Source organism: Bison bison, unplaced genomic scaffold (assembly GCF_000754665.1).
Source record: "Bison bison bison isolate TAMUID 2011002044 unplaced genomic scaffold, Bison_UMD1.0 scf7180017864304, whole genome shotgun sequence".
Lineage (NCBI taxonomy): Eukaryota > Metazoa > Chordata > Mammalia > Artiodactyla > Bovidae > Bison > Bison bison.
Window position 1 is genome coordinate 12578568 of NW_011494876.1, and position 14405 is coordinate 12592972.

The window sequence follows — 14405 nt, forward strand, 5'->3', positions numbered from 1 at the left end:
AAATAAACCCCAGCGCAGCAGCACAGCTTCAGCCCTGAGGACAGCAGCCCATACACATGTGCTGGCCACGGTCATCAACAGTGTGTCCTCCTCTTAAATAGTGTTACCTCTCACAATAATGCTTAAATAACTGTTGGATTCCTTTGTGAAACTACTGTAATTGATAAAATGATTCCAAACTGCTTGCTTCCTTCTTTTGTGGGTGTGTCTGCAGCGGGAGCAAGCAGCTGTTTTGCAAAGGAACATCTTTATTTAAAATCACCTTGTGTCTGCTGAAATACTTCCTTAGAGTGAAGTGTTAGGAGTGGAATTACTGGGTCAGAGGGGAAGAACTACTTTTTGGCTGTGGCTGTAGAAAGCAAGACACTTTTCTTAAAATGCACCCTTTTTGAAAGAAATGCAGAGCTGGGGGCTGGGACGGGGAGGAAAAGGAGCTAGCCCTGTGGTGGCTAAGCCTGGGCTCTCCTTAGGAACATCAGATAAAAGCATGGGTGTGAGATCAGACAGACCCCTGGTCTTTTAAGCCAAGGCTCCTCAAATGCTTTTCTCCCTCATCTCAGGTGACAGAATACATCCATGTGCTCAGCATGCCTCCAGGGAGTGCCCAGATTGTTAAGGCCAAGCTCACATGCATAAAGCCTCCACTTGTTCTCCTATCTGAGAAAGGTCATCAGACAGCCAGTGGCTAAAAAGCCTCCCGACTTGTGCCAGGTCTGGGTCTGTGACTGCCAGCTTGGCCCAGAGCGGCTGCACCATCATGACAGCTGGGCTGGTTAACAGCCCCACAGGGTTAGTTTCCGGCTGTCCTTGTCATACCAACATGCGTTTTCTCCCTAGATAAGTGTTGAAGAATTTTGTTGGCACAGCTTCTCAATTTTTATGGTCCGCTACTTGGTGACATGAATTTATCTATAGTGACCAAAACCTTTTTAAAAAGGACGAATGACATTACTGCAGGGAATCATTCTATCTTTACAGCAGCTCAGTCACAAACATTGGTGCTCTGCATTAATAACAACAGCCTAGGCTTTAATCCCTTTCCAGGACCTAAGCTCACCTGCCTGGAACCCCCACTGGCCCTGTCTCTCTCAGAGCCACAGCCCGGCTCCTTCCACAACCTCATTTTCCCCAGCAGGACTCGTGAATTTCCTTCGAATCTCTGGACTGACCTCCTTCCCCAGATGCACACCTTCTCCTCTTCACCTGTTAAAAATCTGCCCACTGTGGAAAAATGTCTCCTGGGATATTAACAACAGTTACTTGAGACGTGGGGTGGGTTGTTCTCTGTGTATCTTTGGATAACTTCCTTTGTTAATGTAAGCATTTATAGCTTTTGAATTAAAAACTGTCAAAAGATAAAGAAATGAAGATCCATGACTTATTTTCTAATGTTTGTGTGCATCTACAAGCTCCCCAAGTGGTGTACCTCTGGATAAGAATGTGGGCCCCTCCCAATGGAGTAAGTCCAAAAGACTGGAATATCTGGTGTGGGGTGCCAGAAGGTACAGGAGAAGCTGCGTTCTGTTTGGAGCAGCTTGGAGAGCACAGCTGACAAAGGGGACTGGCTTATACCTAGATGCCCTCCACTATGCAATCCTGCCAGGCACAGGATAACCCAGGATGGGGGACGGTGTGCTGGCCCAGGCCAGTTGGTCTCTTGACTTTGTATTTATCAACAGGTTAGCCACCGGACTGGACTGTGGCAGCCTTACGACGCTTCCAGGGATCGGCTGGGACCCTCCCTCTCTCAGACATCACCATTCACCCCGGGCGTGAAGCCCTATATCTCTGTTCGTCTTGGAAATGCCACAGAGCTCTCAGCTGCGGGTCCTTACTGCTCTTTCTTCTGCTTCCTTAAGCAACTCATCCTAAGTGATTTTCCCAAGCAATGCTGGGCAGGTCTCTTCGGCGTTTTATGTCCTCCATGGACCTTGATGGTCACAGTGGTCCTGCCGAAGGGAGGGTGGATCCTCTACGATAGGGAACGACCTCTGACTTACACATGATCTTCAAAGAAGCCCCTGGCATGGATGGCTCTTACCTGGAAGGACTTAATAAAAGTCCACAGCAGCGTCCGGATGCCTTCCCCCCTGCTGAGAAGCTTCACCAATCGCATCACTCGGAAAAGACGGAAAAAGGTGATGGAGATTCTATTGCTCTCTTCAGAGTTCTGAAGGGTTATCATGGAGAGGTCAAACCCAATGGAAAGTAGAACATGCAACACTTTCAGAAAAACAGCAACAGATGCACACAGAGGTGGCAGAGGTAAGAATTCAAGATGTGTTTCTAGGGCTTTTGCACCTTACAAAGCATGATATGAAAGGAGAAGTTACATGCTAACAACACAGGGCTTTGGAAAACTGCGTCCACACAGCACATGCATGTCCACGTGGTCTAGAGTGTTAAGAGGAGGACGCTGGGCTGGTCAAGAGTACTGGACACTGATGATGAATGCAAACCACTGCAGACACTGTTCTGGAAGGACAATCATGGAGAATACAGAACAACTAGTGGAGGACTCGACATGGCCAAATAAACTCAAGGGAAAGACCCAGCCCCCTGGGGACTAGTCGCTGATCTTACCCCAGGTGTAGCGGTTGGGACAGGGACACTTTCACTTTCAGTTGGCTTTAAGAAATCAAAGATTGAAAATGCATTAATGAACTGGGAAGGAAGCTGGGGTTCAGGAGAATAGCCCCTCCCCGCTTTTAAACATTCTGTGGTTTGTGTCTCAGGAGAACCCATGTGCTTCCTCCCTGAGGAAATGCCACGGCACTGCCTGGGGCTGGACTTGAGGGCGGGCAGCCACTGACGCAAGCTCAGACACACTCCTTGCCAATCGACACCCCAGGATGTGATGTTCCAAGGCTGACAGACATCCAGTAGAAGATAACGCTGCAAGACCTTGGGGTCCCCACACGCAGAAATGCAGGGTGGGATTCTATTTTCTTAGTCGGGGTTGTGGGTCTGAGGAACGAACTGCTCTGAGGGAAACCACTCCTAACCCTGGGGAACAGGATGACTCTACCCAACAGGGAAAACTGAGTGGGAGCTGCCTGTGGTCCTCAAACCTCCCAGACTCCACTCTGCTCCCAGGCCCACAGAACTGGTGGGGCTGAGTCGGAGCACACCGGAGAGGGGCTGGTTACCCCCTAAAGCTGTCACGGCCCCACTGAGAAGGCTCGGCTCTACATAACTCCTGGGAAGAAGCAGCCTAGCACCAGCGTGCCCTGGGCTTCTTCAGCACTGCCTCACCTGAGGTCTGGCTGGGCTCTGGTCCCCAGGGTGCAGAATCCCAGCCCTTGCTGCCCTGTGCTCACCTGCCTCCCTACTCAGGCTGGGAGGCCCCAGGGGCAGGGGCCTCACCTCATTCCAGTCAGTGCCCAGCACAGTGTCTGGCACTTATCAGAGGTTCAGTAAGTGATTATGAGAATGCAAAGAGGTTGTAAGCCAACTCACAAATATCAGGAGGCATCTTCAAATTCAACAACGATGGCTGAACAAGAGTTGGGAAGTGCCAGCCTTCCCTCCAGTGGGGTCACCTCTGCTGAAGCGGCCAGGCTACCGGGCAGCCAGCACAGGAAGGGGGCTCTTCTGGCTGAGGGGCCATGAACTGCCGGGCGCTCTCCAGGCCTCTAGGGAACCTCCCTGCATGGCGTGTCTGTACAGCTAAGGGATGTGCATGCATGCCTGGATGCACACAACAATCAGCTGGGTTCTCCTCCCTGGAGATACCAGGAGAGGAAAAACTCCCTTCTGAAGGCTCACTCTTGTTTACGGCTGCCTCCTAAGACCAAAACTAAAACTCTGTAAAATTCATAAAATATAAGGCATTTGGGCACGACATCTCACAACTGAAATTCAACAATGAGATTATGAAGCTAGGACTAACAGGTTCTGGAGGGGTTAGGAAGGGGTCCCTGCTTCAGCTGGGATGCTCTTTTTACATTCCTTCTATTATCTCACCTCAAAAGAGACTGTATCTCCTTAAAGGGACAGATGATGGTTTTTAACTCATGACTGTAACAAATGAAGGACTTTGTTTACCTGCTTTCCCACACCATCTCCCTCAGGGCTATGTGCAAGGGGTTCCAGTCTCACCCACACAGCTGGCCTGTGAGGAGGTGTGTGCGTGTGTATGTGTGCTCAAGGAGACCAGAGTGTGTACCAGACAACACTCTGTGGGATACTTTTGCAAAGTCGTGTTAGACCTGCAAGAGAATAAAAGGCTGCTGGTTGGGGACCACACTCTTTTTGGCCATGACCTGGCTCAAGCCTCTCCAGGAGGGGCCTGGCTGACCCCTCCCTAGCCGGCTCCAAGAATGACCGAGCTTGTACACCCCGCTGGTGACATGGGAAAGTTAGCTGCCAAACGGACTTTTGAAGCGTATGTCTCTTTTTCAACTGCTGTCTCTGAAGTATGCCAGATCTTGGGCTACGAACATGAAATCATGGGTATTCTTGTTCAAAAAAAAAAAACAAAAAGGAGGAAGAGATAGCATTTGTGGAGGGACAAGGCAGCATGACATGCAAGAATGGAAGCACAGGGCAAACAGCACACCAGGCTGCATGCGTCCCCAGAGCAGCCTGGGACGCCCCTCCCCAGCCCCCACATGCTATGCTGGGCAGGGAGGATGTCACTGGTAACACTCGGGGAAAAGTCCAAGTTGCCAAAATATCTTACAAACTGAGGGACCCTGAGGATGGCTTTCCTAAACTACAAATGCCAGCCCGATGAAAAGGGCAGGCCAGCTCTCACCCTGGGCTACCCATAGGAACTATCTGGGGATCTTTAACACTCTGACGCCTGGGTCCAACTCCAAAGATTCTTATTTAAAGGACCTGGAGTATGCCCAAGCTTTGGGTATTTTTAAAAGCTCCCAGGTGGTTCCAACTCAGCCTGTCACTCACAACAGCTCATTCCCTTTAGATCTGGAGCAGCCACACAGAGTGGGGCCACCAGAAAAGCCCACACAGGCTGTTACAGCTAAGTAATGGCTTCTTCTGGGGTTGATAAGGGTTCAGTACTCAGAAGGATGCAAACTGAGTAGGGCCATCCCCATCTTCCATGAGGGATGGAGGCGGCTCACAAACCCAGGGAGCTGGCGAAGGGTATAAACGGACCCTGAGCAAGACACCACTCTGCCAGACTCCTGGGATCAACCACAGGACACTCCTAGAGGCCAGGACGCTAGGGAAGGTCTCAGTCCCCAGGAAGCTTCTACAGACAGCACTGAGGGTTAAACGATCAGTCTTCAATAGGGGGGTTTCCAGGGTCATCCTGGGCCCTGGGCTAGATGGCCTTGCTAGCTCCTTCCTGAGATGCCAGTCTTCGTTCTGAAACCCTACAGGAGCATGGACCCTTAGCCTTAGGAAGCCAAACTATACACCAGGGTCTGGAAAGCCCCTTCCCACAGGGCTCCTAAGCAGGCTCTGAGATGTAGGCTCCAGGCCAACCCCTCTGCAGCCACAGGAGTCAAATGAGTCCTGAGTTCCCCAAGTGCACAGGGAGCAGTCTGCATTTAAGCACTAAGTCTCATCTTTTCCAAAAAAAAACTGAAAGGATGCCATTTTCCAATCCAGACACAAAGCAAACCAAGTGAAACTGAAAGGGGCTCCGTCGTGTCCGACTCTTTGTGACCCCATAAGACTGTACAGTCCATGGAATTCTCCAGGCCAGAATTCTGGAATGGGTAGCCATTCCCCTCTCCAGGGGATCTTCCCAAGCCAGGGACTGAACCCAGGTCTCCCACATTGCAGGCAGACTCTTTACCAGCTGAGCCACTAGGGAAGCCTGCGTTTATGCATTAAGTCTCATCTTTTCCTGAAAAAGCTGAAAGGATGCTGTTTTCCAATCCAGACAGGAAGCAAGCCAGCATCCCAGCAAATCAGTTACTCTGAAGCATACTGGGGAATTCCTATGGGGAGCCTCTGACTTCTGACCTGACAGGTAACACCTCTGGTGTGGAAGGCTTCTGTATCAGGGATTGCTGAGTCTGTCTCCAGAAACCAGCTACCTGGTTCCTGGAAAAGGGTGAGCATACAGCATGGAGGGCTGAGCAACCTGACTGTGGATTCAGAACAAGAGACGGAGGATAGCTGTGGGCCACCTGGTCCACCCTGGGTCCACAAGTCAGCGACAGTTCTGACGTGCCTGGGAGTGGGCTCCCTACTGTTGCTCTTGAGTACCAACAATGCAGACATGGCTTCTAAACAAGTGTGCTGCCTCCCCAGTAGCAACGACACAGGCCAAGTCTAAATGTCAGCGACAGCCATTCTCTGGGTTATGGAAAATATGAGGCTGGGTCATTTCTCCATTCTAGGAACAAACAGGCATCAAAGAAGGAGCAAAAAAGAGCCCGCCAGTCCTCATCTGACATTTTAGCAGCTTGATGTTGTGATGACCAACTGTGATGAAGACAAGTCCAAGAGAGCTCTCAAACCACGACTGTGGCTGGGTGGGTGTTGGGGAGGAGGGAGCAGGATGAAGAGGGTTGGGTGAGCATGCAAGCAGACAACGGAAAGGGCCATCCAAACTGTTTTCACAAAGAGCACAAACGCAGGCTCGATTTCTCACTCCCAGGTCAGATCAATTCATTCCTGTGACTACGCTGGTCTGTCACAGAGCCACGTGTGACTGACCAAGATGGCCCCAGCTCAGGTGCCAGGCTGGAGACACAAAATAGGGCCCAGCAAACAATGTAGATGACCACGACCCACAGCACTCCTGTGAAATTCAGCAAAAACCAAAGGTGGGGAAGCCAAAGACAAGAATACAGTCTTTTGAGTGCTTTTGCTTTAACGACTTCACCGTATATATGTTTATATATACTTGCCGCTACAATTTTCTAAAAACAAAACCAACATGAAAATCAATTAGGCAACAGAAAAGATCAACAGAGGTTGGGAGAGACAGCACAGCAAATTAGACATTGCGAAAAATGATGACTTATGGCAGCTAAAAACAGCCAACGATGGACCAAGAATATTCATGCTCAGCTGAGTCAGGAGTGCAAGGGATAGGCCACCAGGGAAATCCTGTGTGCTGCTTCCCTGCGGAAATCGGCGTGGGAGAGGGCGGGCTGGAGGAGCCACCAGTTACACTGCGAGAGTTATGTCACCAGAGGTTAAGGACACCTAGTCTCTCTTGTCTCTGTGCTGTGGCCTGCGGGTCATAGATGCCCAGTGAAGATGTGATGAAGGACTGAGTAAACGAGAAGGTGGCCGTGAGCATCCCTTCTACACGGAGGCCCAGCAGAGAAATGCTGAGGCCCCTAAGGTCCCCTACTGGCCCAGGGCCTTGAACTGGCACTGCTCCCGGCTCAGGGAGGTTCGGTCTCAGGCTCCATCTGACCAGGGGAAAGGTCACAGTTACTGAAAAACAGTACAAGGATGTTAACCGGTGTGATTTTTGAAAGCCTGATGGAATGTCAATGAAAGTCTGTACTGCACAGACACCCCAGAGTCAAATGCTAACTACAAAATGGTCTGCGGGCTTTTATAGACCTGGGGCTTTCCTGACCAATGCAAGGTGAAGGAGGACACATCTGAGACACTGCTGAGCAGGGCTGAACCAGAGGGAAGGTGCAGTGGGCTCAGCCCCAGCACGTGGTGAGGCAGCCAGGAAGCTGCGTGTGCTTCTGCGGGTGCACCAGAGCGGGGGTCAGGCATTACAGAGGCGGGCTGAACACCTGGTGCACAGACCTTGGCCACATCCTGGCACACAGAAACTAAGCACGAACTCCATCCACCACCTGCATGACAGCACTCCAAGGAGGTCTGCTCCAAGTATCATTTATGATATTTTCACTTGCATTAGAGACCATCTCTGACTTAAGGGTCTGGTTCCAGAATGTTCACGTAAGTTTTCTTTGATGGAGGCTGTAAGTGCTGTATGTGGTGAGATGATCAGGCAGGGAGATGTCTGATCGTAAACTGAGAAGAGAGCCCAGGGCCACCCAGGGAGGGTCCTGCTGTTCTCCCAGCATCAGATTATTTTATAACCAAGCATAATTTACACATGAGGAATGGCAATTTTATACCTGACTCGGGGAGTATTTCACATAAAGTGGAATTTATAGACATCTAAGCTTATGGAGGTTGGCAGATCTAAGTATCTAAGTCTAACAAAATACCATTTCAGTACCTGGTCATGGCATGAAGTTGAGTGTCACGAGGCTTAACTCACAACCTCAAGGACACAGTAAGTTCATTTCCCTTATTATTACAAGGAAAATCTACATTTAAAGTAATGATGTTCTATCTCCCTAACACTTTTGGAGTTTTTTAGCAAGTACGTTCATAAATACTCCTATCATTTTATCATTGCAATGTACCTACGAAGCAGGGAAGGCAGACATCATTCACCCTGGTGGGTCCATGAGGGAACTGAGGCCCAGGTCCAGCGGTCCGCTATTCTATACTCCACTATCAGCCTGGCCCCCAAAGCAGTGGCATACAGAGACCTCCTCCTCCTTATTTGATACACGCTGTCTGGGCACCAGGATGGACCATACGATCCCACAGATGTCAGCCAGGCAAAGCGTGGCAACCCATTCCCAGGCAGGCGTCAGGGGCAGAGGGTCAGGCTGGTACCGTGGAGCAGGAAGCCCCGCACAGCACACAGCAACCCACCCCATGCTCCACCCATCCCTGCAGAGGGCTCCACACAACCTGGGCACGCGCTGGGGACAGACCAGGTGGGCAGGGCCTGTTCTGCCCGCAACAGGCCCCCCTGGTCGAGGCATGGGTCAGATCCCAGAGGGGCCAGTGGGAGGCGGTGCTGCCCTTTTTTGGAGCCTCTGAGTTTTGAGAAAGGCTCTCCGGATGTTTCCTAAAGGGTGCAGGGGGTGTCACTCCATCTACCACACTGCTCCAAACACAGGATTCAACTGGGTGCAATGCAGGAGTGCTGACACCCTCTCCTGATACACTCGAGGGCCCCCTTGCCTGGCTTGGGGCCGCCTTCGATCTGCATCACTACTTGGGAGCTAGGACGGGGACGTTCTCCAGTGTCACCAGTAGGGCAGGGTACAGGTGAGGATATCTAGGGCATGGCTGTGGGGTTTCCCTCCTGTGCCTCCACAGAACCACGGTGGGCACCAGGGCTCACATTATCAACTCTGTTTTCCAGCTGGAAAAATTGAGGCATGAAGCAGCTGGGGGCCTTGCCAAGGTCAGACAGCTACCGAGCGGCAACGCTCACATACCCACACAACTAACTCCCAGCCCCTAACATCTTAAGAAGGTCTTTACTAATCATGTTTTCATTCCAAAATGGCAATTCCACGTTTACTTCCCCACTGTCATTCAGGGGAAGGGGATGGGGGCGGGAGGGAAAATAGTCTTTTGGAACAAAAGTGAAAGTCGCTCAGTTGTGTCTTGACTGTTTACGACCCCATACACTATACAGTCCATGCAATTTTCCAGGCCAGAATACTGGAGTGGGTAGCCGTTCCCTTCTCCAGGGGATCTTCCCAATCCAGGGATCGAACTGGGGTTTCCTGCATTGCAGGTGGATTCTGTACCACCTGAACTACCAAGGAAGCCCTTGGAACAAATGTGTGCGTGAATTTCTAAACGTGTATAGAGATGCATGGGGGAGGGTTTCTGGTCTCTTCCACGTTAGACTTAACGAAAACAATTAGGTTTATAGGACACAAAGTTGGCTACTTACATTCACTTCAGTTATAGCAATATCAACGACGCTACCAACAACAATTAAGGCATCAAAAGTGTTCCATGCATCAGTGAAATAGTGCTGTTAGGCAAGCAGCCAGAAGCCACAGAAGGGAGGAAGCACAACAGGAAAAAAAGAAGAAAAGGACAGTGTTATCAAAGGGGAACATTCTAGCACGGAGCCGCTTGGCTACTTAAAAAATCGCCCTAAAATAAAAATATACTAGGTACGTCATTTTGGGTATCGCTTCTGACAGAGCAAATAAAAACAGTCACGAGTCTGTCTTGCCCTGCCTACTGTACCATCGTCAGTCCCGCCAAAGACCATTCGTGTCTCAAAAGGCTTGCGGATCAAGTTCTACACTAAAAGGCCTCTCTTCCATGCTCTCCCTAGCAAACTCCTGGTTTTGGATCAAGTGCGATCGGGCTCTGTGACTTGTCCAGGTGATGCAGTGCAGGGTGGGGGGGGTGTGCAGACAGAGACAGGACGGGAGGCACCCCGGGCGGGCACATACTCACGTCGGCTTCGCTGAGGGCCACGTCTACAATGCTGCCGATTACGATGAGGGAGTCAAAGGTGTTCCAGGCGTCACTAAAGTACCCCTGGACAGAGCAGGCAGGGGCAGATGTTCATGAGCATGTAGGAGGGAGACGCCATGCCGACCACATGGGGACATACCCAGGCCCCGCAGCACCCACGGAAACCAGGAGCCAAAGGGACGTGACCACACCGTCCACCAGTGGAGAGGGATGTGGGGTGGGGCACCTAAATGTGTGAAAGAGTCCATACACACTCGCAAACACACGCATGCATGCACGCACACTCAATGCAGATCTTGGTCCTAGGCGGCACTGGACCAAGCCACATACCTGTAGGACAAATAAGAGGGAGGCACGTGGCGATCCTGCCCTGGCACCCAGAGTCACAACCCCAAGCTGAGGGAGGAGAAGGCCCTCCTACTCCTTGCATGGGGTCCCCAACTACCCCACTTCCTTTACCCCCACTTGAGCACTATGACCGGCATTTCACACATTCTCACTGTGTGCCCTTGAAACAAACCAGTATCCCTGCCCCTCCTCGCCAGTCCAAGTACTGCAGAGGGCATGTCCTGAAAGGATGTCCTCACAGAGTTCTCAGTCAAAGGGACACGAAGGTTTACAGGGAGACAGCCTGGCAATGCACATGGTCCAGGTACAGAGATGCAGGCAGGGGGTCAGTGCAGGCAAGGTCTCATGGGGGAGGAGCACTGAGCTAGGGTGATGATGGTCGAGGCTCCAATTGTCCCCCAGAGCAGCGTCAACCCCTCAAGAGGCTCCTCTTTCTCTCCTGTCTTTCCCTCCCTCTGCATCCTCCAGGCTGAGAGAGCTCCTCTCCATCCTGCAAGCCCCCCAGAGGCCTCTGCGATCCTGGCCTCTCCAACCCTATGCTACCTGCCCACATCCACTTCCTCCTTCAGGCTCAGCTCAAATGCCAACACCCTGATGGCTTCTTTGCAGGTCCTCCTCACCTGCAGCTCCCATCCTGGGGAGTCGGAATCTCTCTTGTTCTCTGCAGCTGTGATCACTAAATCTGGGGTCTGTGCCTGAAGGTCAACCCTGGGATAAGCCCTCTGAGAATGAGGACTGTGCTGACTGCTCTGCCCACCCCACCCCCACCCCACTCCACCCCCTGATGAATCTCACCCCCAGCCCAGGGCTCTGAGCTCAGATAGTGCCTGACATGTGGCGATGCCTCCTCCTTCCATCAGCATGCCTCCTCCAGGTCATTCAGCTCTGCTCTATTGTCATTGTTTTGGGTTCTTGTATCTTGTGGAAGGTAGAACATCCCTAAGATGTAACTTAAAAATCCATGTACGCATGGCACACACTCTGCATCCTTTTCTGGGCTCAGCACAGTAGGGGCTATATTAGTGCCTGTCATCTCCTGATAGTCCCCAGGAAGCCCTCCATTGGAAGGCGTAGTGGGAGCTCTGTACCCAGAGGCTTCTGGTTGCAAGGCCAACACCTGAAAATCCACTGTGTTTTTTCAACAAGACAGGACGTGTTGTAGAAATAAAAACTCCGGTCTGAACTAAATAAAAAGAGGCCCAGCATGCTTACAACTGGGTGTACTTAGTGCTGGATCAAGAAGACCAGAACGGAAGGTTCTGTGAAGTGTCAGGTCCCAGGAACTGGTATCAAGCGCAGACCCAGAGGGAGCCGCTGCAGAGCCCGGGCCCTTTATGCCACTGTGGAGAAGGTGGACAGGCTGGCTGTTCCAGTAGCTGTGGTAGAGATGTCCATCCTGATCACTGTTAATCACCCCAAGTGCATTTACAGGGGAGCTCTAACACTGCCTGAGGGTTCGGGATTTTTAAACAATTTCATCTTAAAGAATGTACAACCTTCCCGACCAGCTGCCATGACTTCTGACCGCAGCCCCCCATCTCCTCTCCCCTCCCTGCCCACAGTCCCAGCACCTCCCTCACAGTTCCTCACCCTTGTGACTGCCACCTCCCAGACCCCTCTGTCAGCCTCTAACCAGTAAGCAAAAGCTTGCCTGCCCCAACTCTGTGATCTGTGGTACACGTTACGTGTCTGACGGGAGGGCCTGCTCAATAAATACCACATCTCACATCTTAGAGCTCCTCTTCTCACGAGGCGGGGCTCTTGGCTGGCCAAACTGAGGAGAACGGCGCCCCCATGTGAGGACAGGGCTGGTGCCCCTCAACAGACTGGCCGCGCTGGGCAGCGATGAGACCAGCACCCGGCCGCAAAGGCACAATCTGCTTCCCTCACCCAGGATGGCGCTGGACCACACAGTCAGCTGATGACGCAGTGGGCGTAACGCTGCCACTGTACCGGACTGTGAGAACACACGTTTATTTTCAGATTATTTGCATCACTGCAAACAGTAACGCACAGAGGGCTAACTGGCGGCCTAGCCACAGAACACACTCTTGCAGGCAGAGCCTGTCCTTTCTTTAGGGGTTTAACAGCAACGCAGAGTCACAGAGCACGTGCAGGGCCTTCCCCTCACCTCGATAGAGGAACTGATGCCTTAGAAACACGTGGTCCTCAGGAGCGACTGGGCCTCAAGAGACACAGAGACCAGTAAAGACCCACTGTCCCTCCTGTTGCATCCCGTACACAGTCAGCCCCTGTCTTGTCCTGCTGTGGCACCTCCCTTAGCGGAGGCCACACCCACCGCCTGTGCACTCAGGCCCACTCTGCTTTGGACTTTATTCCGCAGGAGCTCCTCGCAGGAGTCCCTGTCTCTCCAGAGTGATCAGTGTTCACCTCTGGACCACTCGTATCAGCCTATGAACTATTCTCCAGCTGGCCCACCCTGGTCCATTGTGACGTATAAAGTCACTCAGAACCAACCTGACAGCAACTTGACCTTTGGGGTTCCAGAACTCTTTGGCAACCTCATCAACTCCCTCTGCAGAGAGTTTACTGTACTCACTAAATCGTGCCCAAATTTCAGAGGGTTCCTGGACTGACACCCCTAATCTAGGAGACAGGAGGCTCGAGTTGGTGCAGGTGCCTGGAATCCGTAGGCTCTGGCCAGGTGGCTCCGCTAGGGGTCCAGGGGAGGCAGAAAATGCCAGCCCTCCCCTTCTTCCCACATCCCATTTCCCTGTTTAGTAGCCTCCTCTGTAATAAAGTCACTGTCACTGAGTATGACTCAGCCCCCACCCTTCCCATCAAAGTCACCACAGCATCTGGTGACCAGCAGATTAGGCCAGGGCTTCCAGCACGGCACTGCCTTCATGCTCTCTCCTCTTAGCCTGTGACAGGAGGGTCTCCTACAACTGAATGCTGAGGCTGGGGGCCCGCATGTGGAACCAGCAGGCCCTAGCAGCCCAGTCAGAGTTGGCCCTTATTATTTTTTCCTTTCTCACCCATTTGAAAGAACCAAGCAAGTCATTCCCAAGCAATAACATCGATTATTGGAAAACACTTCTGACTCTGGAAATTCAAAACATAACCCAGATTAACGTGGACATAGGACCAGGAAGTTTGCTGTTTCTGAGAACTCCGTCCTGATTGTCCATCAGTGTCGTCTCCTGCCCAACTACAGGCTCCTGGGAGCCAAGTTGGACCCACAGCCAGGACAGAGTACAGGCGCAGCATGGGTTAGGCAGCAAGGTGTTTGTAGTGGAAACGAGAAGACCAAGTCCATGTTCTTTTTGCTGCCTGGAGTCTCTTTGCAGATCGAAGAAGCTGAGGCAATCACTGGCCTTTTGGGGTTTACTGAGGCAGCTGAATGAGGCAGTTTTCATTCCAATCCCAAAGAAAGACAATGCCAAAGAATACTCAAACTACCGTACAATTGCACTCAGCTCACATGCTAGTAAAGTAATGCTCAAAATTCTCCAAGCCAGGCTTCAGCAGTACATGAACCATGAACTTCCAGATGTTCAAAGTGGTTTTAGAAAAGGCAGAGGAACCAGAGATCAAATTGCCAACATCCGTTGGATCATCGAAAAACCAAGAGAGTTCCTGAAAAACATCTATTTCTGCTTTATTGACTATGCCAAAGCCTTTGACTGTGTGGATCACAATAAACTATGGAAAATTCTGAAAGAGATAGGAATACCAGACCACCTGACCTGCCTCTTGAGAAATCTGTATGCAGGTCAGGAAGCAACAGTTAGAACTGGACGTGGAACAACAGACTGGTTCCAAATAGGAAAAGGAGTATGTCAAGGCTGTATATTGTCATCCTGCCTATTTAACTT

At 51.4% G+C, this 14405-nt stretch overlaps 1 protein-coding gene across 2 annotated transcripts in view; it reads right to left on the bottom strand.

The window, feature by feature from the left end:
* The window catches only part of CACNA1D (calcium channel, voltage-dependent, L type, alpha 1D subunit), a 349684-nt gene that overhangs the window by 37965 nt on the left and 297314 nt on the right, over positions 1-14405 (bottom strand). Inside the window, exons 32-34 of one of the 2 annotated variants that reach the window (XM_010851679.1) lie at positions 10198-10281; positions 2584-2628; positions 2042-2170 (exon numbers count right to left, since the gene is read on the bottom strand). In XM_010851679.1, coding sequence (XP_010849981.1) covers positions 2042-2170; positions 2584-2628; positions 10198-10281 — 258 coding nt within the window. The remainder of the gene's footprint in view (positions 1-2041; positions 2171-2583; positions 2629-10197; positions 10282-14405) is intronic. The other variant, XM_010851678.1, reaches the window with a different exon arrangement.